The sequence below is a fragment of the Corvus cornix genome, chromosome 5 (assembly GCF_000738735.6).
Source record: "Corvus cornix cornix isolate S_Up_H32 chromosome 5, ASM73873v5, whole genome shotgun sequence".
Classification (NCBI taxonomy): domain Eukaryota; kingdom Metazoa; phylum Chordata; class Aves; order Passeriformes; family Corvidae; genus Corvus; species Corvus cornix.
Window position 1 is genome coordinate 39,367,056 of NC_046335.1, and position 23,841 is coordinate 39,390,896.

At 40.6% G+C, this 23,841-nt stretch overlaps 1 protein-coding gene across 3 annotated transcripts in view; it reads right to left on the reverse strand.

The window, feature by feature from the left end:
• AMBRA1 (autophagy and beclin 1 regulator 1) overlaps positions 1-23,841 on the reverse strand; it is a 129,282-nt gene that overhangs the window by 84,457 nt on the left and 20,984 nt on the right. For all 3 annotated transcript variants that reach the window (XM_039552530.1, XM_039552529.1, XM_039552528.1), the window contains 2 exons: positions 11,914-12,000; positions 7,397-7,579 (listed from right to left, as the gene is read on the reverse strand). In XM_039552530.1, the coding sequence (XP_039408464.1) occupies positions 7,397-7,579; positions 11,914-12,000 (270 nt within the window). The remainder of the gene's footprint in view (positions 1-7,396; positions 7,580-11,913; positions 12,001-23,841) is intronic.

Below are 23,841 nucleotides of genomic sequence, written 5' to 3' on the forward strand. Positions count from 1 at the left end.
GAATAGATTTTTACCATAGTAATAAATAAAGAAGTTAGACAAGTCACCCAAACCTTTCCACCATTTTGTGTTCTTCTGAAGGCTAAAATGTCAATCTTTCATAGGAGCTTTTTGAAAGGAACACCAGAGAAAATGTCTATCTATTTATCAACTAAAACTTCCTATAAAACAGCAGACTGCTGAGTTACTAATGGCTCTGCTGACCAGAGAAAAACAAACTCCCCAGCCTTGATTACCTCTCAAAGCACTCTTCAGGGGAACATATATTTACAAGATTAAATATGGCACTTCAGAAGATCAAGTGTTTCAGAGAAGCATCACATATGAGAGGTCAAGAGAAACATCAGTACTTGCCTGTTAAATGCCAAGGATTAACTGCCTCAGAGAAAGACTGACTTGGAACTAGAATGAAGCACTCACTCTTTTCTAGGCGCATGATCCAGTTGTCTCTATTTTAATCACTTCATGGTGTGGTGGGCTCACAAATTGATGATGATGTTTTAGAATAAGACTGATACACTTCATAGCTACAGTGAATCATTAGAAAATAGAAACATCAGCAGCCAGACAAAGCTAGAGAGGCAGCAACTGTTTTCTCTTTAAAAAAAAAAAAATTGCACTGTTACGCTTTCAAGGAAACAGAACTGAAACCATAACTTCACAAGCAATGCTAACCTGTTAGACCTATGGGCTTCAAGAATGCTGACCAGCAACTAATGGCCAGCAACTAATCAGTAACAGCTTGCTTCCTAATCACTCTCATTAACACCAGACCTCACCTACTAGGTGACCTAGTTTGACTTCTGAGTCACACAGACACAAAATAAAACGAAAATAACAGACAGAGTTAATATTTGGCAGAAAAACTCAGAAGTACCATCTTGACATCAAAATTATTTCTACAGATTCAGGCAACCAACAGCATGGAGTATGATGGGAGCTTTTCTGGCAACTGCCACCTTTCTAAAGGCACTTGTTCTTTCACCACCCTGCTATGAAGACACTTGCCTTGCTGGAATGTGACTTAATGGTAAAGCAACATTATGCTGGAGAGGTTAGCAAAACCCTGCAGTACTGCTGCAAGGAAACAGTCATTGCCTGTTCACTGCATCGATGCAGCATTACTAGACATTATGACCAAGATACAGGTAATATAAAAGACTGTCACAAAAGATAAAGATTAAAAGAGTAGAGAAAGTGAAGCCGCAGGCTACTATGAGTAGATCACAAGACAAGCTAACACTCTAACTAATCCTTGAAAAATTAAGTTCTAAGAGTAGATTCAGTATCATTCCCATTCATCCAGCACTTGTAACTTTCTTAGCCTGAAACTGTGTTTAAGATGGTGAATATAGTTAACATAAATTGCTGTGCATCCGGAAATGACATCCCAGTGCTAACTGCTTCAGAAACCCCTAGCAGAGAAGAAGAAAACCCAGAAAGTGATCACCAAGTTCCACAGTATTTGTGTCTGTCTTGAAAGCCAGTTTTGAAAACGCTGATCTTCATCAAAAACAATGATGCAGTGCCATATGAGCCAAGAAACACAGACAGAGGGAAAAACAACAAAAACAGATAAAGGAGCTCGGGGAATAAAGTAACAAAGGCAGGTACTTACAACAAACAGCGATCCTGCTTTATGTGAACTCAAATAGCAAATTGCTAGCAAGAACATTACTTGTAGATGCTCAAGAAAGACAGATCAACTGCCCCATCTAAGATTTCCAGGAAAAAAAGGCCACATTTTCTGCAGTATACCGACCTGTCATGGATCCTAAAAAATCCATTTCCATCAGGATTTGAGTGACATGAAGAACGTATTGAGATTCTCACATCTCCTTTATGTCTTTTGTTAATTTCAAACGTAAACTTCAGGATGGCAAGGAGAAAAATGAAAAAACCCAGCCCAGATGCTTTCAGAAATCTTGTGGTTTGGGTACGATACCACTACCTCTACAACAAAAGGCTACCATTGATCAAGTCATCTCTCTTATCCACCTTCACTATGCCTGATGAGAACTTAACACCTGGCATCCCATTCATCTAAGGTTAACGTGTCACCTTAACCTACAGACCTCTAACAGAGTAAACCTCTTTCTTTACCTCTGAGATTCCTTATGCTCCTCTCTCCACAATGACAGAGCTTGTCTCAGTGTTCTGGAGCTGTAGATCAAAAGCTCTATACTTGCTTAAGGTGTCACAAAAAGGCTTTAACCATTCCAATCTCTCCTTTCTCCTGCCAAGAAAACCTGGCTACTATTTAAAGGAGTTTCTTTTGCAAAAATGGAAGGTTGTCACAGAAACGAAAGAAAACACTCTAAAATACACGAGCACCCGGTGGACAGCTGTGGAGGGCAGTAAAGACCAAGACTTCACAAAAAGAGTCCAGGTTCTACCCATGTGCTCTTAGTAGTTGCTGTGCTAAGGGAAGTCAGAAGGTGCATCATGAATTGATTGCACTGCTGCAGGTTAGTGCTCCCACTGCACTGTGTCTCTAGCACAGAGTCAGACTAAAAAGAACTGGATTTAAACACACACATGGACTTCTGTCACAAGGGCAAGGAAGAAGTTATTTCAGTAACTGGCAATCTCCAACCTCTCCCTTCACTCAAACTTTCCAAAATCTTTCCATCTCAGCCATCAAGCAAACCACATGCTTATTCTCACCACGACACATAAATCCCTCCTCGAAACTCACTTCTACCATTCCACTTGAGGAGCAATACAGAGAACAAAATCCAAAACCAAACCTTCTACCCAAGCACACACTACTGAGTAACCACATTGCCACAGCCATTGTCTTCCCTTTTCTCTCCCATTGCATAATGTTAGTTCAGATATGACTGCATCCAGACAGTTACTAATTAATATTGTCAAGTATCAGTGCCCCAGTCAAGGCTCCTAAAGAAGCTAACGACAAAATACACTTTAAATGAAGACTTTCCAAAAGAAGGGTGACTGCCTCGATATCTCACACCAATGTCTAATCAGACATGCACTTTTCTCCTTAATACATAAAAAAGTTAAACCAGAATGCCAGCTTGAAGTGGAGCACTAATTATGACACAAACTAGACTCCCAAACCAAACATTTCACCTGTGAAGTATCTGAAGGAGTTTCTTTTGCAGAAATGCCAAAAAATCTACCATATTATTCTCCAAAACGAATGAAAATGACCTACAAGACACTGGAAGTAAGACTTGCAGCTTTAATACAGTGGCACTTGGCTAGCAGGCTACCATCTCAGAACCTTTCAAGACAAGAGGCTGTTGGAAGAACTTAGATTTGGCAGTTCTTGCCAAGACTGTGTCAATAAAGCAATCAAAAATGGCAGGAGGCAAGTATGACAAATACTCATGTATCTTATGCACTTACAAGGAGACCCTTGCAAGATGTCCATCTGAGAAACCACAACTCTTGGTCCAAATCATGCCTTAACAAAAGGATTTTGAAGTGACAAAGCCAAATAACATAACCCTGAATCTTGTAAGCTTTCCCTAAGTGATTAATCATCTTTGCAAAACAAGAGCCTGCTTCCACAAAACCAGAAGGTCCATTAGAGTCTCAGTAAAACAGTGCCTACAGTTCTCATATTTTCTGTCTGGATGCTCAGTGGTGTCTTGAAAGAAATTCAAGAGATAAAGCATCAAAACAAGATTTCAGGCCTGTCAGGTAAAGCCCATCTTGTTAGGGAGACATAATAAAGACCTTCCTAGCTTGTGACAATGGCACAACTGACTGGATCCACTCCAGCACAAATCCTCCTACTAGGAAGGAAAAAGGACAAAACAACAGGGAAAAGGTGGAGACATGAAAAGAGTGTAATCTCCAAGCTCCTTCATATCTATATTCTGTCAGGCAGCCCCCTCTCAAAAGTAGACAGAGGAATCAGCCACGGTCACACCTTTAGCCTTAGCTTGAAAACCTTTTTTGAACCGTAGTGAAGGGTTTGACTCAGGCTTTCAGAGCTGGTGCACTGTCCTATATATATGCTTTTCAGTCTGAGAGATGAACCAAACCCTTATTTCTGTATTTGCTCCCATAGTTACTGCAGACAAAAAGGGACATAGATGGCCAAAATTCACCTACAGAAACACCTTCACATTCTGATTATGGTGACAAATTCAGAATTACAAATGAAAAAAATTAGATTGCCACTATCCAAGGAGACCTAGAAGCATCACCCACAGTCTTCAACATCAGAGAGCTGTTCTAGACTAAAGGAAGTCTACAGAAGAGACCAAATCAAAATTCTTGGAAAAGTCAAAAGAAAATAGTTTAGCTCTAAAAATCTAAATTGACTATGTGATGCAAACATAAAACCCTCAAATAAGAACTTGAAATTAGAAAGTTCAACATGTATAATTTGTCTATAAAGAATCTATTTTTATCAGTTATGCTGGAAGACTAAAGTGATGTCATTCTCCATTCAGAGATTCTTATTCCACAACTCAGGAAGCCTTTTCATTTTAGCTTAGGATTCTGCTAAAGCTAACCTTAAAACCCACTCATATCAATCTATATGTTAATAACCTAATATTACAATCTGTATATATATTACAAACTCTATTAAATGCTTTCATATAGACATGACTAAGTTTACAGTTGACGGTTGCATTCAATAAGCAGTAAGATGACAACAGTGACACGTTAAACACTGGGAGCACATGTAGAGAGGGAACATCTAGTTAGACCAAAAAACACAGGTATAGTGTATGTCCCTCCTCCTTTCCTGTCCTTAAAAGCTGGTGTAAAAAAAGGATATTACTAACACCTATAAAAAACACTATTTCACATTCTTATACCAACACTACTTCTATTGTCATCACAAACTAAATGTATTTATGAATGAATTCACCCTTGATTGAGACACAAGAGAGGCTTTAACTTAGAGGCTGTAAGTACACAAACAGTGCATAGACCAAGTTTTTCATGCCCCTTACTAGGCCATTAGGTAAACAAAACTGAAAAAAGACAAAATGAATTTCTGAGGAGAAAAAAACCCTCTGAATCCCACAAAATATGAAAGTGAAGGAAGGCTTGTCTCCCAGGCATCCTGCACAAGCACAGCGTTCACTCCTTCCCCAGAGCTCTATGTATAATAAAACCAACAGGTGTTTAATGTCCCTTACATCTTTCTCCTAATCTCTGGGAAAACAAGAGATTATTTACCAATTACATCAACCAGATCAGAAAGATAAAGTACCAAGGCAATTTTCTGGCTTTTATGGAAAAAAAAAAAATCACTGTATTTCAGGAGAAAAGCATGAGCTGCAGACAGCTAGACACAATAGCAACACCCTTCCCTGTATCAGATCTGGAGACACAGGGAAGTCAGAGCATCTAAACCACAGGAAGAAAAATCATCCATGAAGAAATACATCACTGCACAGGTGACCAAGCAAAGAAGGAGGGATACAAGAACCAAAAGGAGAAGCAAGAACTCTGTGTAATTGTGAAGTCTCAGCAGAAGAAATCAAGTGAGTCACGAGAAGTTCCAGCTCTACGGACCCCTGCACAGCAGCCCTCTCTAATCAGCCAAGAGAAATAATGAAGCAGAGAAGTAAAAAGACAGCAGGTCTTAAATGCACAGACCAGAATTCGATATGAAATATTCAACCAACAAGTTCAGGCACTGCACATTAAGGAATAAACACTTCTTTTGCTCAGTATGAAATGAAAGACAACCTTAGTACGGCTGATTGAATTGCTTCCCTGACTGGGTGCTCTTACTGTGTGAACATTATCTGCAGGGGAACACACTTCTCTGCAAGCATTTGCCTGGCTCTGTGAATGAAGAACATACCATCTTTTACTTTCCCAGCAGAACAAGCTGCCCCAGACAAATAAAATGGAATAATGGAAATAGTAAGGTCTATGCTTGCAACACACCCACTTCACAAAAGCGGGCCCAGCAGCCACCATATTTCTGCTCTTCCAGACCACAAAGATGCTTGAGAAAAGCTATTAAGCAGTGACCCTTCTGCGCTATCTCCCCTCATTTACATTTTACACAAACAAAACCACAATGAGACAGAAAGACATTCTCTCACCCTGTACTTCAGAATATTTAATTGCTGGAGCATGAAATGACAGCTTCACAGAACAACTTTCACAGAACAACTTTCTATGAAAAAAATAATCTACCACCACTTAGAAAGGGATTAGTATCTTGCTTTTGGGAATAGCTAGTGTTACTAATGTCCTTCACCAAGGGACTTCACCCTGACACAAAGGACATGGAACTTTAACAATGTGCCATCTCAAGTATGTGCCACTGCAGCAAGTGAAGTGCAAATTAAAATAGTAGGGAAGTTGACAGCATCCTTTGCTGGCAACTGCAACGTAACAACCCAGATTTTTTGAGGAGTTCACAGCTCCCATCAAACACACCTCCCTACTACACTACAACCATAGACTACTTCTACAACCATGCTCAGAATTATCCTATGTTTCAAATGAGATATACACAAATGGAGGAAAATTCAGTGAAATACTTAAGACTACTCAGGGAAAATCCTGCATTTAAAAGGAAATTACCAAAGACAGGCTAGAAAGGTTATATCCTCTTTGCTGCTAAAATGGATTTTAATCTAAATTCCTGAGCTTTTGGTCTACATGCCATCTAAAGAATATATTATTAAATTCTTTCATTTATTGGAAAGGGTTTACAATAAATTTTTCGCTGGGATTACACTGGGTATCACTCGAAGTCCAAAAGCAGATGCTGGAGAACAGACTTTAAAAGTTTGTCAGCAGAACCACTCAGCAAGAAGTACAGTGGCTAACAGGAATATTCTCCTAAGGTGTGGATGCACAGTCATTGCTCACTTTGACACGAGAGGCCTTTTTCTCTCGTTACAGGAAACTAAGCCTTAACACAGATTCACAATCACCAAATTTAAAAAAAAAACCAAACCAAGAAACCCCCAATCCCAGGAATGTCGGCTAATTTGACAAAGCTATAGAGATAGAGCAAGTAAAAACAACAGGACATGTTTGGCTGTCTCCTATAGCCTTAGACCAAAGAATTAAGTCTTGCAAATCCTCTTAGTGATTCCTGTTCTGTCTCAAGATTTGACAACTCTAGTAAACTTTTGGTTCCCCATCTGTTCCATAGGAGAAAAATATTCTCATTTTCTTAATTTAACCCATCTTCTAAATGTGGTTGAGATAGCCTAAAGTGTTGAAGGTAGCGTACAACATCCTTATTTTTCACAACAGAAATTACAAGACCTATTTCTAGCAACCACTACTCTAATTACTGATTGATTTACTTAACCTGTTCCTACAAGAAGCCTAAGGTGTCTTTGATTGATAAACAGTAAGGAACCAGAAAGCAGTCCTGTGCTGACAACAGACTCAAGCAAGAGGGCTAGGCAGCACACACACTTACTCAAAATCTTCAAATTCCAGATCATTTCCCTCCACAGATGGGCTTGAGTTCTCTGAAGTGGAAGCAGACGAGGAGGAAGAGCGGAGACGGTTTTGCTGATACCGCATAGAGCGTTGTCGAATACTGTCCCTCCGGGAAAGATACTGGATCATCCTCTGAGCATAATATGCAGCAGGAGACAACCTGAGCAAGAAAAAGATACATAAATACTCATTACATAAGTCTAGAATGACAGCCAGTCCTATTTTTCCTTTTGAACTCCAAGTGCCAGGGCAGTAACATCCTATCAGAAAACTGACTGCTTGCATTTTATCCATGAGTAAGATAGAGTAAATAAAGAAAGCAAGGAGAAGTAATTTTCCCTTTATACACTATACTCCCACATGATCCCCTTTGCAAACAGAAGCACCATACAAGTACCTACAGACAAAAAGCTCATCCACAACACAGAGAAATTGGCTTCTCAGGACTCTCTGGAGCTCACTGATTCATTTATTACCAGTTCACTCAAGTAAGCCCATCAAGCACCACTTCTAAGAACCAAGCCCAGTCCCAATGTGAACTCTGCCTGCAATGCCAAACAGCAGCACCGTTCAAATAAACATTGAAGGAAGGTGCTGTTGTTTTGATGGTACTTATGGAGTACCACGGAATATCAAGCAGGAGAAAAAAGGTTTCACAGCTTTAATAACTTTGTAATCTAAATTATAGGGATTTTATACAGTGGCAATTTCAACAGATCCACTAGATATATGTTAAGTGGAGCTTTAAAAGCCTTGCATCCCACTGAAAGGAAACCTTTCCTCTGCAATTAACTCTTAATTCTCTCTCATGCATAACCTAGCATTTGTTTGCATGAGCTATCACACACCAGTATTACTCCCTTGAGACAGGTAAACACATACTCCCTTTTCCTACCCTGTGCATATCCACAGCTCCTCGCACATGCTTTCTGTGACACAGTTACTCAGTGTTAAAATCCAGACAGCTCAGATGCTTCATTTATCATTTCATTAGCCTTATTTGGTTAGATGTGAATTCTAACTTGGGCGGAGGACAAGTTCAGGAGACAGACTACACATTCAGGGGGGTAAAAACTTAAGCCAATAAGCATCAAAAGGGTAAGAGGAATGGCACACTCTGCTTGATTCCTCTAGAATGTTTTATGCACTGTTTAATGAGTTACACCTGCTCATGCTTACATAAAGAAGGCGGCTTTGCTGGACTAACACATCACTTCTCTCTACTCCCCATAAGACTTAATAGGCCAAGTACAAAAAGCAAGGTATTACAGATGTGCAGTCATAAATGAGGAGCTGTTCTCTTCTCTGGGCTTTTCCATAAGCCAAAGCATTTGTGCATGCCTAAAAATAAATCTACAGCATAATATGTAGAGAGAGAAAAAAGAGGAACATGGACAAGGCAAACACTGGAAAACACAAACAGTGGTCTCAGCAGTCCAGCAGTGTAACCACTGAAACTTTTCTTTTTCCTAGCATCACACCTAGGGAGAATATTACAGAAGAATATGAAGAATGAGTTTAGCAGTCCTCTAAAATTATGCAGGACACGAGAAGAAAAAACCTGGTGATGCTTGTTAGAAGAAAGAGTAGGCAATAAAGACTGGCCATAACCGATGACAAGATGCCAGATTCAGCTTCCTGACAGCACATGGTGTGTACACTGGATAGACTGTGAAAAAGGTCTCAAAAGACAACACAAGAAGCTTAAGCCTGATACACAGAGAGAAAAGTGTAAATCTAACCGCTTAGATTTTTTTCTAGAGATATATCCAATGAACACGCTGTGATGCCTTATATATGCAGCCTGGGAGCATACATAACTCTTACTGAGTATTTCTATTTAAAAAACATTACTATAGGTGTTCTTTGATGACAGCTTTATTTGATTCTTCTGCAGATTATTTTCTGAGCTCAGTACATATTGAAACTGTGGAGAATGACAGAACAGCCAAGCTGACTTTAGAGAAGTTCAGCAAGGCCACTGAGAAATACCACTGCAGTCTACATTAGACTATTCATTCTAGATCTGAGGGAACTTCAAAAAATATTCTCCCTGCCTCACTGCTGACCTGGGTTATTCAAATATAGCACCATTACAGACAGTAAATGCAGGAACAAAACTAACACATACACATGCTCTCAAAAATAAATTTTTCAGATCATGTAGTTTATGTAGTCTTTAAAAAAATACTCCATTGGAGAGAGCTTGGTCTTAAGGAGGTATATATTTTTATTATATATTTAAAACACAAACACACTAAGACATATACAGATGTTTATTTATATATATAGATGTGTTTATTTCACCTTTGTTTCACTTCTCCACCTTGTTATTTAACTCCTCAAAGACACAAGTTTACATTTGGAACTTATGATGCTACAAAAAACCCTTCAAAATGCAGTAACACTCCTTTTAATCACTTTTCAAATTTCTAACAAGTTAAAGGGACAGTTAAAAATATCCTACTAGCCCAGCACACCAGTAAGGTTTATGGAGGAAGACTCTAATCCTATCCCACTCAAACTTCCAGCTGGTACTGTTTATGCATCTATGAATCTCATCCTCTGAAAAGGACAGTGATATTTACTGGAACTCTCTTAGAAGAGTTTCAAAACTGGACTTTTCTTCCAAAGCTCCTTATAAACTCAAGCCACTGGAGCTTCTACCACAACCTAAAAACCACTTGAACGGTCACATGAAGAGCACTGTATCAGTTCTAAAATGGCTTCAAGTAGAAAACTATTTTTGACAATGCTCCTTATGCTAGGAAATGTCTCAGGCACTGTTCCCTTTTCATACATTTTATTGAGCTTCATCATAGCAGACATCTGGCAAAAAAAAGAACTCAGATACCTAGGCAGGCCCTCCTTTTCTTTTTTAAAAGGCAGCTCCCAGAGAGCTGGAATCAGTTCTTAAAATCTCTGCTCTATCAATCTGCCTGCTTTGGACAAGGCACTCCAGAAACAAGGAATGGTGCACTTCCAGCAATACAGCAGCTTTTGGTGCTCATAAATTAACCTGAATGCAGCAAGAGCTTTAAATGAATATTTGTAGAATATAATTTTCATCTTTCCAAGTAAATCAATCCCTTTACCTGTCATTTAACCAACTGCCATTTAGAAGCTTTTACATTTATCAGTAGTTCTGATATGCAGTTGCCAAGACCTTCAGCAGTCACCTAGGTTGGTTTCCAAAGGAACTTACATATAGGCAGAACACTCCACCATACTTTCACTTCACTACAATTTTGTTTACATCATTCCAAACCTTTGAATTATCTTTACAAAACAACTTTCTTCATGATAAATGGAAAAAAAACCAATATAAGATTTCACCTCTACAAGGCTTTATCTACAGAGACAGTTAACAAGGAATTATTTACCAATTATGCCATCTGGCCAGTTTGCAACACAGCCTTTTATTTCAGAACTTGTACTTAAGAGTCTCATCTGTATAAAAATACAGATTTTGTCGTTAATGATGAAGAAAATAACAAGATAACCCCTCCCCCCACAAACTCACAAAACAACCCTCCTTCAGCAACTCAAGATTTAATTTTCAGTGGTATTCCTGTACTCTTCCTTATGATAAATCCTAGTAGCCTTCAATTCACACAGCTATGCAAGAGATTCCCCAAAAGGCTAAATCAGATATATTTTACTCTTACTGAGTTTCTTCAGTCATAGCTTTGCTAAACTCGTCTAAAGAAAGCTTATTTGTCATGGTTTATTCTTTGAAAGTTTCCAAAGCTCCTTACTGTTCACGATTCTATCATTTCTTCTGACAGAGTCTTTGGGTCGCAGTATCCCATCTGTTGCTTTCTTAATACACTAAATAGAAACTGCAAAGATAATTTCTTTCCATTTTTGATAACTGCCACATTTGCTTTTTCTAGTCCTCTGAAACACTCCCACCTCTTTTGAAGATTAAGCAGCACTACAGGTGTTTCTATGTCTAATGTCAATGATTCATGACTCTTCAAAAATAATTGTCAGTATTTTGTTCTTAGTTAAGTATACATAACCTTCTGGCTATGCTCTCTTTTGTATCGATACATTTATGGAGACAATTCAAGCTTCCAAGCACGTTGTCTGCTCACACCAGCTCCTAACTGCCTTTACTGCATTCCCTCTTTCTCCTGAATAGATTATTTGTTTTTTAATTCATTTTTATTCAAAAGAGGTTTTTAATATATTGCTGTATCTCATTTACTGTTGGATCTGTTTGCCACCTAGTGTTCTCCATCCCAAACGATTTCAGGAATTCTTATGTGTTTGCTTCAACAGTAACTCCTTCCTGTTTTCCTCATTTCCCCCCAGACTTAATAGCATCTGCTCACTTGTTTTGCTCTCTGTCCCCATGGCAAGTCATTAAGAAGGAGATAAGCCCAATATTAGAACCAATGACAGAGGATTCAGTCTGTTATACTGAAGTTATGCTCTTGCACATGGAACTTAAAACTTAAATGCCTTTAGACTGCATTTAGATCTTACCTGGCTGGATCTGGGTAGATTGGATGTTCCCGGGATCCTGCTCCATCATAGCGAGATAATGAAATGAGGGAAGACTCCAGCAACCTCCTAGAAAGGAAAAACAAATTACAACGTCAAAGACCATTCAGGAACATCCCTCCTATATATGATCTACTTTCTTAAACCTCTTAAGACTATTTCTGTCATTCGAGAAGAGAATTCTGCAACATACTGAACCACTCACTGATGGCGTAAGTGTTTTCACCACACAGCTATTCAAAGTTTTATATTCTCATGGCACAGGAGAAAGAACACCTCAAGTAAGGAAGAAGAGTGGTCCCATATCTGCTTCCAAGTTCCAAGAGAAAGATGTAGATGTCACTTCTCTGGAGAAAATCCATCCCAATTTGTCAGGTCCATAAACACTATCACTGCATTGGCCATCTGCCAAATTCTTACCTGCTCAAAGATGGCTACACATGGAATGGGCCAGGGAGCAGAGGACAAAGAACACACATTAGCATGTGGACTTTAAGGGCACCACTGGTGTCTATTCACAATAAGATCTTGAATCTTAGTCTCAAGGCTCTGAAAGAGAGGTTTTCAGCTACCAAAAAAAAAAAAAATGTTCTTTTCCTCTGTATTTTAATCAGCCACAGGGAGAGATACCAAATATTCACTCAAGAAGTAAATGTATGCAAATGCAGCCAGACAGCCTGAATATATGAGAAGTGAGACTGAGTCATGAAGGCAGCAGATTCAAAAGTATATAGCAGGAACATGTCCTCAACCCTAGCTTCTACACGCACTTCTGTCTAGCTTCTCTTATAAACCAGAGGACAGCACTGTTTAAAGACTGACTCATGGCCTGTTGCAGCCATTAGATTAACACAAGAGAGATGATTTGGGGCAGGCACAGAAAGTGGAAAAACCAACTCTCAAAGTTTTTAAGATCACTGAGTTCCCTTTCAAATCCTTTTACCTCAGAACTCCTGCTAAATACAGTTTTCCAGTCTGTAACTTAATGAAAATAGTGGTGGTTTGAAAGTCAAAGAGGTCCAACACCACATCTGTTCTAGTCACTCACACACACAGCTGTTGAGAAAGATTTGAATCCTTCAGTCTTAGCCCCACATTCATAATAATCAGCTAGCCTTTGCAACTCAGGACAGCAAGCATCAACACAGGAAGCAGGAAGAAGGACCAGATAAAATCCACACCCAACTTCCCATTTCTAGCCACATAAAGACAGTAGAATTGCAAATGAGACGTCTTTTTTCCTAGCAGCAGCCCACCCATCAGGATCTCAAGAAAAATTTTTACTGTCTTCCAGCAATTAAAAAAAAAAAGTGTACTTCCTTCTAACATTATAGATCTAGAATACAGAAAACAGCGAGAGATTGCTTCAGTTTGCCAGTTGGAAAAGTGTTTGTCAGCTTGAGAAACTCAGTACTTGCTGCAAGGCACTGGGACCATAGACAAAACAAGAAATCCTGCCCCTTCTAGCACAAAGTTGTTTGGCAACCATTTGTCTTATTCAAGAACAGTTATTAAATCTCTTAAACTTTGAGATTAATTAATTCCCCTGGTTCCTGGGTTACTGAGTCAAAAGCTCTACCCTTCAATACTGCTAGATATTATGAATCCCTTGGCTACCCAGAAAGTCGTTATACTTCAATCCTGTTTTACCAAACCCTTCCTTCTGCTCCAACTATATATCAGTATGTACAAAAAGCAGCCAAACCAGAATGAACAGTGCTACAGCCTTATGAGGTATACCTGAAGTCCTATACCTGTGAGGTACGCAGGTATACCTATTACTTGCCTCACATATATACTGCTTTAATTCTCTCTAGGGAAAGGTAGACAGATTAAAACCAGCAGAAAGGATATTCTACCTGCTTAGGCAGCTGGCCCTTTCTAAACCACTGGCTCAGAGTTCAGAGACTAGGTTAATGCCACTGCAATACCAACATGTTTCTTAGAAATCTGCTTTTCAAAGCTGCTTGTGCAGAGTGCCCCAAAAACAGCATTTTGCAAGCAACCTGGATATGCCAAGGCTGCCACCCTACTGGAACATCCTGCCTGATCACTGGACTTAATCAAGGAGAAAGAGCTTCCAGAACATGCAGATTCTGGCAGGGTCACAACCCTAGAAACAGCAGCTGCCTCGTGATGTGAGCAATGCCTATGGTGTTCCAATAACGTGCACACAAATGATCACCAAACTCATTCCTATCAAAAGTCCTGGTGCCTACACATCCCACCCTCTTTCCCAGCCTTTCAGCCTCTGTCCACTACCTGACACAGTAAAATCAAAGCCACAAGGGAAGATGACCAGTACATGCTGCACAGCCTAGCAAACCCTGTTAAAAAGAAGTCTCCTGGTATTCTCCACACATATTTGCCTTCTCGCCTTTGGAAAAACTGGCAACTGCCTAAGATGATCATTGACTTTGACCTTCAGAAAGCATCCAGTAGCTATGCTGAAAGAAATCAAAATCTATGCTAAGCAGAGGACACCACAAGGGTGCAGAAGCAGAGCACACATCACTGTAACTTGGTGTGGGTCGGCAAAGAGACCGTCTGCTTGGCTTGGGAACAGCACTTTCGGGAATCCATCGCTCTCACCACTGCACTGCAACAGATCCTTGAAATAAATATTTGAAGAGTCTTGCTATAGCAGGTAGTTGGCAGCTCAGATGAGACCTGGTATGGGTTACTCTAGCAACCAACAGTTGCCTGAGCCACAGGATGGCCAAGCGTCCAGGTAAAGAGACTTCCTCTGGGCTTCAACAGCCCTGTGACACCACCTGAACAGCCTGCAACTCCATCCCATGCAGCAACAGAAGCTGCTGCAGCAGGTACATCTTCACCAGAAAGGCTCCCATGGAAGACCAGTAGTTACAGGGTTGTAAGGAACAGGATGGCAAACATTCTGTTAAATGCATTCCCCAGAACCCTCTCTGAGCTTTCACTGTCCAAGTTGAATGGTCTCAGTTAAGGTGGCCTTTCCAGCAGAGCCTTCCAAGCCGGCCAAGACCAAATCCAGCTCCTGCACTACCTCGCAATGAGGCACACAAGCCACATACTAGGGCCACATTCAGATCATGTGGACAAAGATAATTAATTCAGTTAACAGTAACTGCTAAAAGCTAGAGCTGATTTTAAGTCTGATTAGTAGATCTTAATTATCCTACAACTGTGCCCTCTCAGATCACAGAGCAATCAACAGAGGGATACAAATACACACAACAGGCAAAAAATCCAAAACAAGGCAACAAGCAACCTCATGTGATCCAGACAGACCATCTCTGTGCTTAATGCTCCAGAGAATAACAATATCTGTACTGAGGCAGAGTACTAAGCACAAATAAAATCCATTTTTAACTGACTTATTCTAGACTTAGCCCTTGGGACCCAAAGTTACAAATCCAAATGCATTTAGTACTGACAAATGGGTTCAATAACAGATACACTCCTATAATCATCAAAGTGTCTCATCTGTGTCACTGGTAGTGTAACCTACTGTCCCTCAGGAAGGGGCAGATAAATACTCTTAAAGTACGTCATGCTGCATTCTGCCAAGTCTTATGTGTCACACCCATAACTTCTGGCACCAGAAATCCCAAAAGAGACACAGACTATTTGTTTTCAGTAAACCCGAAGTGTAAGGTAGTCCAACATCCTACCACAGTAAATGTAAGGTTGGGAGCAATGCTGCTAAGGAGGACAAACATAATCCACGGATGAATAGAAGCAGCCCTGTTACACTAAACTGCTAGCCACTAAACATTTAAGTTTCCAACAGAGAAGCATGAAAAGAGAGAACAGAAATGCATATTGCTTGCATCTCCTTTTGAAACATTTCAGTAGATCACGCTTGATTCCCGAATCCTTTCTGCAGCTTACAGCAACCTCCTCCTCTCCCACATCCCCCATTTTTGCTATCCAGATATATAACAGGCTAACACTAGGCTCTATGGAAGCAATTGCTCCACTATCTCTGTCTAGACAATATGAAATTGTCACAAATGACATCTAAAGTACAATTAGTAGAGAAACTGCAATTTCTACTCTCTTCCCCCGCTCACCAGGAAAAAAAAAAAAATCACACATTATCATCCTCCAGGTTGTCAGTCACTCCTGCAAAGGATGAAGATTAACTCTGCTCACTCTGAGAGATGCTTCTATCCCAGCTTGCTAAATTAGGAGGAGGGGGATTGTAGTTTTTGTTGGGTTTATTTTTTTTATTAAAACTACTATAAGATATAAATTGCCTCTGTTTAGCAGCACTGAGATCTCAACTCTCTGATTGAGATCAGGCTCCTTTTCTGTCAGACATCAACAGCTCTGGAACTGCTGCTCTACACTTCCTCTGTTAACTCAGGTCTGCAGCAATCGCTAGCAAGGGGGCAAAGGATGCAGACTCCAAGTTACACGACACTTCTAGAGAGGGGAGAGAGAAGGAACGCACGCATACAGGACACTACAAGCAAAAAAGGGAGATTTTTCAGGAATGAAGCTGGATGCCAGAAGCTGCAGTTCGAGGGGAAAAAAGTCATGAAGCCATCTTCTCACAGCACATCAGCCATTGGGCTATACCCCCATTCTCCCTACGGGGGTGAGGATCACCACCAAAGCCTTTTGGGACAGAGATTCATCTCAGCAGGCTTTGAGAAGATACTTAACTGCAGCAAATTTAACTTTTCAGTAACAGTTTCTAAGGATATGCAATCCCTACACTACGTCTTAGATTTGCTGTCACAGCAGGTGCATTACTGAGTAATGCTACTCCAAGCCACACTGAGGGACGGGTTTTCCTCCCTACCCAAAAGGGAGGTGTTAACAAACAGCACTGAGGCTCAGTTTCCTTAGAATCGAAAGGGTGTTCAGTCAGCTGCCATCCTCCTAAGCTGCTCTTCACCAACAACCAGGGCAAACCAGTAAAATGAAGCACTCTAAGGACAGCAATCACACCTACTCCTCCCCTACTGCCAGCCTTCAGCTATGAGGAAAACTTAAAACAGCAATTCCTAGTTATCCTTTGAAGCAAAAGTATATTGACGACTCTTGGAAGCCTCTGACTTTCCTCCCCTGGTTTTGTGTCTTCCCTGAGAAGACTTCTATTTTGCATACTGCCCATTCAGAGGTGAAAATTATCACACTACATATTACATCCCTTTTTCAGCCCTCCAATTTACAGCCAGCACTCAGTTCCCCCAAGCGCTCATCCCTGTGAATGTGCTCCCGTGGTTTCCCACAAGAAGGTAAAGAATAGCAACAGTTTAAAACTAGACTCCCTTCAATCATCTTCCTCTTACAGCCAGGCAATGTATAACCTAAAGATAACAAGAAAACTGAAGCATGAAAACAGCTGAATGTTCTTCAGCTGTCCAGTAACACCAATACCCTCCCTCAAACCTTGAATTCAATTATTAACTGTTAACAAACCAAATTCATTCTAGGAGATCAATTATAGCCTTGATAGAGCACTAAAAAACTATTTTAAATAAAAATCTCACTGGCTTGGTTGTTTTTCCCTTCCCTTTTCTCAGAAGAATAGGAAAAAATTATTTCAGACATCTGTATTGTGTTGCCTACTTTCAAAAAGCAAATTGAAATCACGTAAGCAGAAACCATCAAGCATTTTGTTCCATAGCTTCATTTTCCATAAAAGTTTTGTAGCCCTTCTCAAATAGAAAAACACTATTGCTCTTCACCAGTTTCATATTGAAGCTTAAAATAAAAAAGCAATCAGTATGCAGTTCTAAAGATTGCCTGAAAAAATGATTTCTAAAATTAAGTTCTTAACATAATCTGCTCTGATACCTCAAAGCTAACATTTCTAGACTGTTTCAGCTTTCACATGGTTATGGTTAGACATATTTAGCCTGGCGTCAAGACTGGATTAGGACAGGTCAGAAACAGAGATTAGGAGAGAAAAAATAGTCAAACAAAAGGATCAAGCTTTTCTTAAGATAGTTCTAACCATCTACAAGAGATAAATAACCTGAAAATATCACTACTCATTAAAACCTCAACAGTCACTTTTACAGTTCTGAGTTAGCTCCTCCATCCCCTTGTTCACATCCGTGCCAAACAACTCATCCTCAGTGAGGAACAAGAGTTGGTGGCTGTCTTTCTCATGAGTATCTAAACCCTGTTAGACATCCTTTTCATCACTTTTCTTAAGCTATTCCATACAATGAGCAACTTTTACAAGAAGATTTCCTTTCTTTAAAGAAAGCAAAGATGCAATATGTGATCAGAGACAAGTTCCAAACACAGCTTTTGTAGAACACTTTGGTCTGTTTGTGGGAAAGAACTTGTGTTAACGCTGAAGGTACAAGTAGGGACAGAGAAGACATCCTTCCCAGCTGGAGGTGCAGAGTTGTCAGAGGAGCAGATCCGATATAAGGCAGAAGTTATCACAGAAAGTGATTTTTCCCCTTCACTGATTCTGGGCAAGAATCCTGTAGAAAATAAACTGTAAGGATTTCTCAGTCAGAAAAGAGACAGCACATAAGGTCTTCAGCCAAGATGGGAAGGAGTGCAGAGAAAAAGAGCACAATTACATGAAACAAAGAAGTATAGGTAAGAGTTTGAACAGCAGAAATGAGCACTGGGAATTGAGTTCTCTTAATTACAAGGTGGGGAGTAGAGTTTCAAGGAAAACATGGTTAACCCTTTAAACTTACTTCAATTTAACTAGAAAGTAATACCACAAAATGAATTGCGCTATTACTGCATCTCTGCTCTTGGACCAGGAACTACAATTTCCATTTACCACCTGATGCCACAGAAGCTACACAGCAACTCTAGAGCTCATCACAGGGAAGGTGGGTGGCTTTACAGAAAGTGACAAATTCTTTTAAGAAGACCCAAAGCTGCACTGTTAATCTATTAGTTCACCTGCTGAAAAAGGCCATGCATCAGAACAGAAAATGAATGAACATTATGGAGAGGTCCTCATCATACAGCATCTGGGAAATGATTATTTCAACAAGCAAGAGAGAACGCACATCCATGACAGATATTAAAAGGGTCAAGACCAGCTACAGCAAGCAGCATTGATTAGTTTTGGCAATAACTCCAACATGAAAAGAACCAACGAAAGATCTTGCACTTCCATTTTTCAGGGGCAAAGCTTGAGGAACAGGAGGAGAGAAGAAATTAAAATCAGTTCAAGCCACCGCATGTGCTATATTGCTCTACAGTGGCAGTTTCACACCAGTGCTCAGGATGAGGCAGGCACCTGAGCCGAGCTGAAGACAGACGTCACATTTCTCCACCTAGACCCTTAACAACATGCCATTATACCAGAAATTCAGCTAGAGGGTATGGGTTTCTAGTTATGGTAAGGTTTGAAAGCACGGTGAGAACATAGCTAACACACTGAACTCCTTCAGCCTGCAGACAGCTTTACTCTTCTGAGGGCTCTTCTGCCTACCTTCGTCTGCATGTCTGCTTCAAATTCACCTTGTTCCGGGAGATCCCAACACCAGAGACACTGTGGCCAGCAGAAATCTCTGCTTACCCACACACAGATCTGCGTCAGCTTCTGGGATAATTACATACGACTCATGTTTCTCCATAGGGAACTGAAGAGGAGGTGTCTTTCTTGAGGGGGCAGAAGCCATACCATAGGTTTCTAAGGCTATGGTAACAGAGGTCTCATCACAAATCAAGCAATTCCTTTAAAATGCTCTTCTTCACGCTGGAGTAATGAAGAAAGTCTGGTCAACAGATGACTGGCAGGGTAGTTCAGTCATTTTGTCCCGCCTTCCCACTTCAGGAAGACAGGGGAATGATTTGATCCTAATGCATTTCAAGCAGAAAAATGAGTCAGTTTCCTGGCAGATAATGAACCCTGTTTATTTACAGCCTTCAGTTTCAGCAGGTGCTCTCTCAAGAAGAGCAAGGGAGGAGGTCACTTACATCATCACACAAACAGCCATTTGGTGCAATCAGTTAAATATGTATGTGGAAAATGTTTAAAATGCATGTTAGTTATTCAACAGACCAGAACAGCTCAACTGGAGAAATCTAAAGTCACCACTATTTTGGTTACAGTTGTATTACTGAGTCAGATCACAGGTCTCCCTCTCTCCTCTTGCTCCAGGACCACAGATTAGATGAATGCTACCCTACTGCAACTTCTCCACCCCAGATTAAAAAGGAGCAAATAATTTGACAAGAGCACTTTGTCCCCAGACACACCATGCTGTGAGAATTTCTAAAGAGCATAAAGAGTGAGTGCACACATGCAATATATGTAAAGTGAATGCATATCTAAAACTTAAGGGCTCGTATTACAATAAAAAGGCACACTACACTGCCAACATCTCCAGTTCTTCCCCACAGTGAAGAAAGCTACGGAGAGCTTTTAGATTAGCAAGCAGGCCTGAAACAGAAGGTCTGGGGGCCTGCCCAAAACTTGTTTCTTTGCAAAAGCCAAAACCAAATTGAAACTTAGACACTGTTTTAACGTGACTTACCTGAAGCTAGACTACAAGCTCTAGAAATCACAGCTAGATAGTTTAAGCATGTCACAAACCTCCATTAATCGTAAGCTGAGCATAAGCCCATAGACAGAATTCTACAATTACCTGAACTCAAGGCACATAGATTAAAAAAAAGAAACAGGAGCAACTCTACCTGGTCAAGTGAGCTTGTCTGGACATGCTGCCTACCCTGCAGCAGCTGGATCAGGTGGCTGCAGGGAAACTATGTGCAGACAGCAGAGGAGACAGACAGCCTAACAAAGGATGGCTTTCAAGAGAGGGAAGCTATTCACACTTCTTCCCTCGTTGTAGGAAAGTTGAGAACTGAATACGTTTTATGGTATCCTCAAATAGCTATCTGTTTGAAGTCAGCTGTCTTTAAACTTCTAAGCAATTTGTGTTTATTCAAGATCTTTGGTCTACAGTCACCTCATGCATGTATTCCTCAAAAAAACAAACAACCCCACAAAAAAAACCTGCCCAAAACAACAACAACCAACATCCACCTACCCACCCAAAAAACAATAAACCCCCCCCCCCCCCCAAAACCCAATTAAAAAAACCATACACACACAGAGAAAACCGCCACCAAAAAACCCCCAAACCCCACCCAAGTCTAGATCTCAACAGAAGCAAAATTAAAGGCCACTTTGGAAGCACATACCTCTTTCATTCTCATTAAAACATCACTTTAATCCAAATTCAGTAAGTTCCCTTGCTGCCACACTGCAGCAGGTGAAATTCCAGAACAGTTCCCACAGAAAAGACACTTGTAGGGAAAGAGGCTTCTGTTGCCTGAAGATTGCAGAGGAACAAACTTTACCCATTTCTTTTATAGGTGAACTCCTCACTGCTAGGCCTAGACTACTAAGAAGAGGGGTGGGAGAAGGGCAGTGGTTGAAATGGGAAAATACCATAAAGGTATTTGAGAAAGCAGAGTTATTTCTATACCTGCCTAGTTTGTAAGTCAAGCTGCTACAAGAGGAACATGGAGAAAAGAATCTCTTTTAGTCTGCTACAGTCATTGCTGTATATTTAAATTCAGACCAAGAAAAAGCAGCTTGCGCCTTGCTGCAAGTTTGGCGAAGGCCGCAGATACACGTCCAGCTTTCCAAAGCACTGGGGGGAAACTCGGCAGCAGGGAGTGTCCTCTATTAGTTACTGCAAGAATGAAAGCACCAGACATCACTTTTCTCGCCCACCAACTCTCAGTGAAGAAGAATAGAGCTCTAGCAACCTTACATTGGTCTTAAATCAGGAAACTACCAAAGGCAGGGAAGGAATATTTGTGCAAGAAAACAGGCACTTCTTTCACTTGTTCTTCTGCATAACTAGCAGCATACTAAAGAGCTCAAACTTCTAGAACTTCAGTAAAAGAGTCTTTCCTGCCCACAAAGAGACAGCAGGCTCGGTCTGGAAAAAAGCCCACAAAGCTGGAAGGCGACAGTAATAACCTCAGAGCTCAAAGGCATTAACTGACCATTTAGGTATCATGGCAATCTCTCCTATAGTTCAGGCTATGTTTTTATGTCAGTCTCATGATAAAACTAATTTGTATTTTTCAGTTTTAGTAAAAGCCAAACAAACGATACTCACCAAGTTAGTCCACAGCTTGCACATCTCACATATAAACACTGCTAATTATCATGTCTAAATGCTCATGTCACTCTCAGACTATCATTTCACTTTATGTTCGCAACAGACAAATTAGGTCTTTGTTCACTCTTGTGCCCTGGTTAACATTTACAGAAATCATTCCCACACCCCACAGTTCTGGCTTTCTACCCTCAAGCACGTCTTCCCAAGCACAAACCCAAACCTCTTGTCTCTGCTTGCAAATCCATTTATAACTTCTGTTTACCCCAGCACTCCCACTGACTGCTGAGATATTACTTATCTCTATCGCCACCATTTTCAAGAATTTTAACAAAGCATCTTTGGAATTATTTCTACCAAGCCTGAAAACAGCACAGCATAAACTCTTCCAAAACTATCACAGTGTACATGGAGGCTCCAAGACTTGTCAGAAAAATCTTTCCTTCCACAGTACCGGTAAGGTCTACACACCATAACTTTAAACAAAATACTGAGCCCAAACTACAAATGCCAGGCCACAAGGCTAGCAAGGTTTCCACAAGTAATGGGTCTGAACAAAAACAGTCAGGAAAATTATGTTGGGTAGGTCTGTTCAGATTTAGCACCGGCCACATTCCCACTGATGTGCAGTCTGAGCAGCCAGCACCAGATACTGCTGCCTCTTCTCCACAGCTCAGGTGTGCCCCTCTCCTGCTCAAGCCTCCCTTTCTCTGTGAACTCAACACCACAATATATATTAAACACTTGAATAAGCAAGCCACAGCTGCTGCAAGTAACTAGGAAAACAGTAGTAACTACAGTGATATTGCTAAATAAGGAATGGAACAAAAAAAGGCAGAATACACTAGGTGTGTATTCTTTTCTCCACCACAAAACACATTTTGTAGCTTTATATAAGGTAATTCCCTCCCGCTTTAGTTCCTCTCCCCCAAATAGTAAAGTGAGTAGCACTATCCTCCTCTCTGATTTTGATGGTAAATGCCAGTCACAGAACTGTCTCTTCCTAGGCAACTCTGCATCCACGGCAGGGGACAAGGAAGTGCTCTGGTTATTTAGTTTTTAAATCAAGGATATGAGTGACGTACACCCTTTCATTCAGTGCTTTGCACAGTGAGAAAGCTACCAGAAGTCAATACACGTAGAGATCCGATTAGCCTTGGTCATTTATGTCAGAAGCCAGAGCTGCACATACAAAACTCAGGCTCCAGCACAAACTCAGGAACAAATGCTGCAGAAGTGACTGTACTCTTTTCCATTTAATATACAGCACTGACCACTGTTGGGCAGGAATGCGGGTGCTCCTACCTTGTCCATCTACTTTAACCATGGACTGGTCCCAGTTCGACCACAAGTCAGCACTGTATCTACAACTTAGAACCAGAAGAGGCATCCCCTCAAGTCCTTGAGCAAGCCATACCTATTTGCACTAGAAAAAAAACCACACCCAACACAAAAAATCCTCAAACATATTCCTTGCCTTCTTATGGAAAAGCTCCAAAATTTAGGTAATAGCTCAAGGCATACTTGAAGAAGAAAACAGAGCTCGGGGGGGAAAAGGTAACTGCCCAGACTCCAAAAAACATCTGCCAAGCAATCCTCCAGAAAACAAGCTCCATATTACAAAAGTCGTCCAAGGGGGTGAACAACCATTAAAACGAAAACAAAACCTTTGAGAAGGCAGACTACAAAGAAAGCTTTGCTCCAGGCTTGGTAGGCAATAAGCAAGAAGTCCAGACGAATTCTACAAAGTTGTCGAGGTCTTTTAGAGCTCTAACTCATGAGCATTTACATATGAGGAAGACAAAATACCTGTCTCACCTCAGATCCACATCTATCTCTTTCAAAC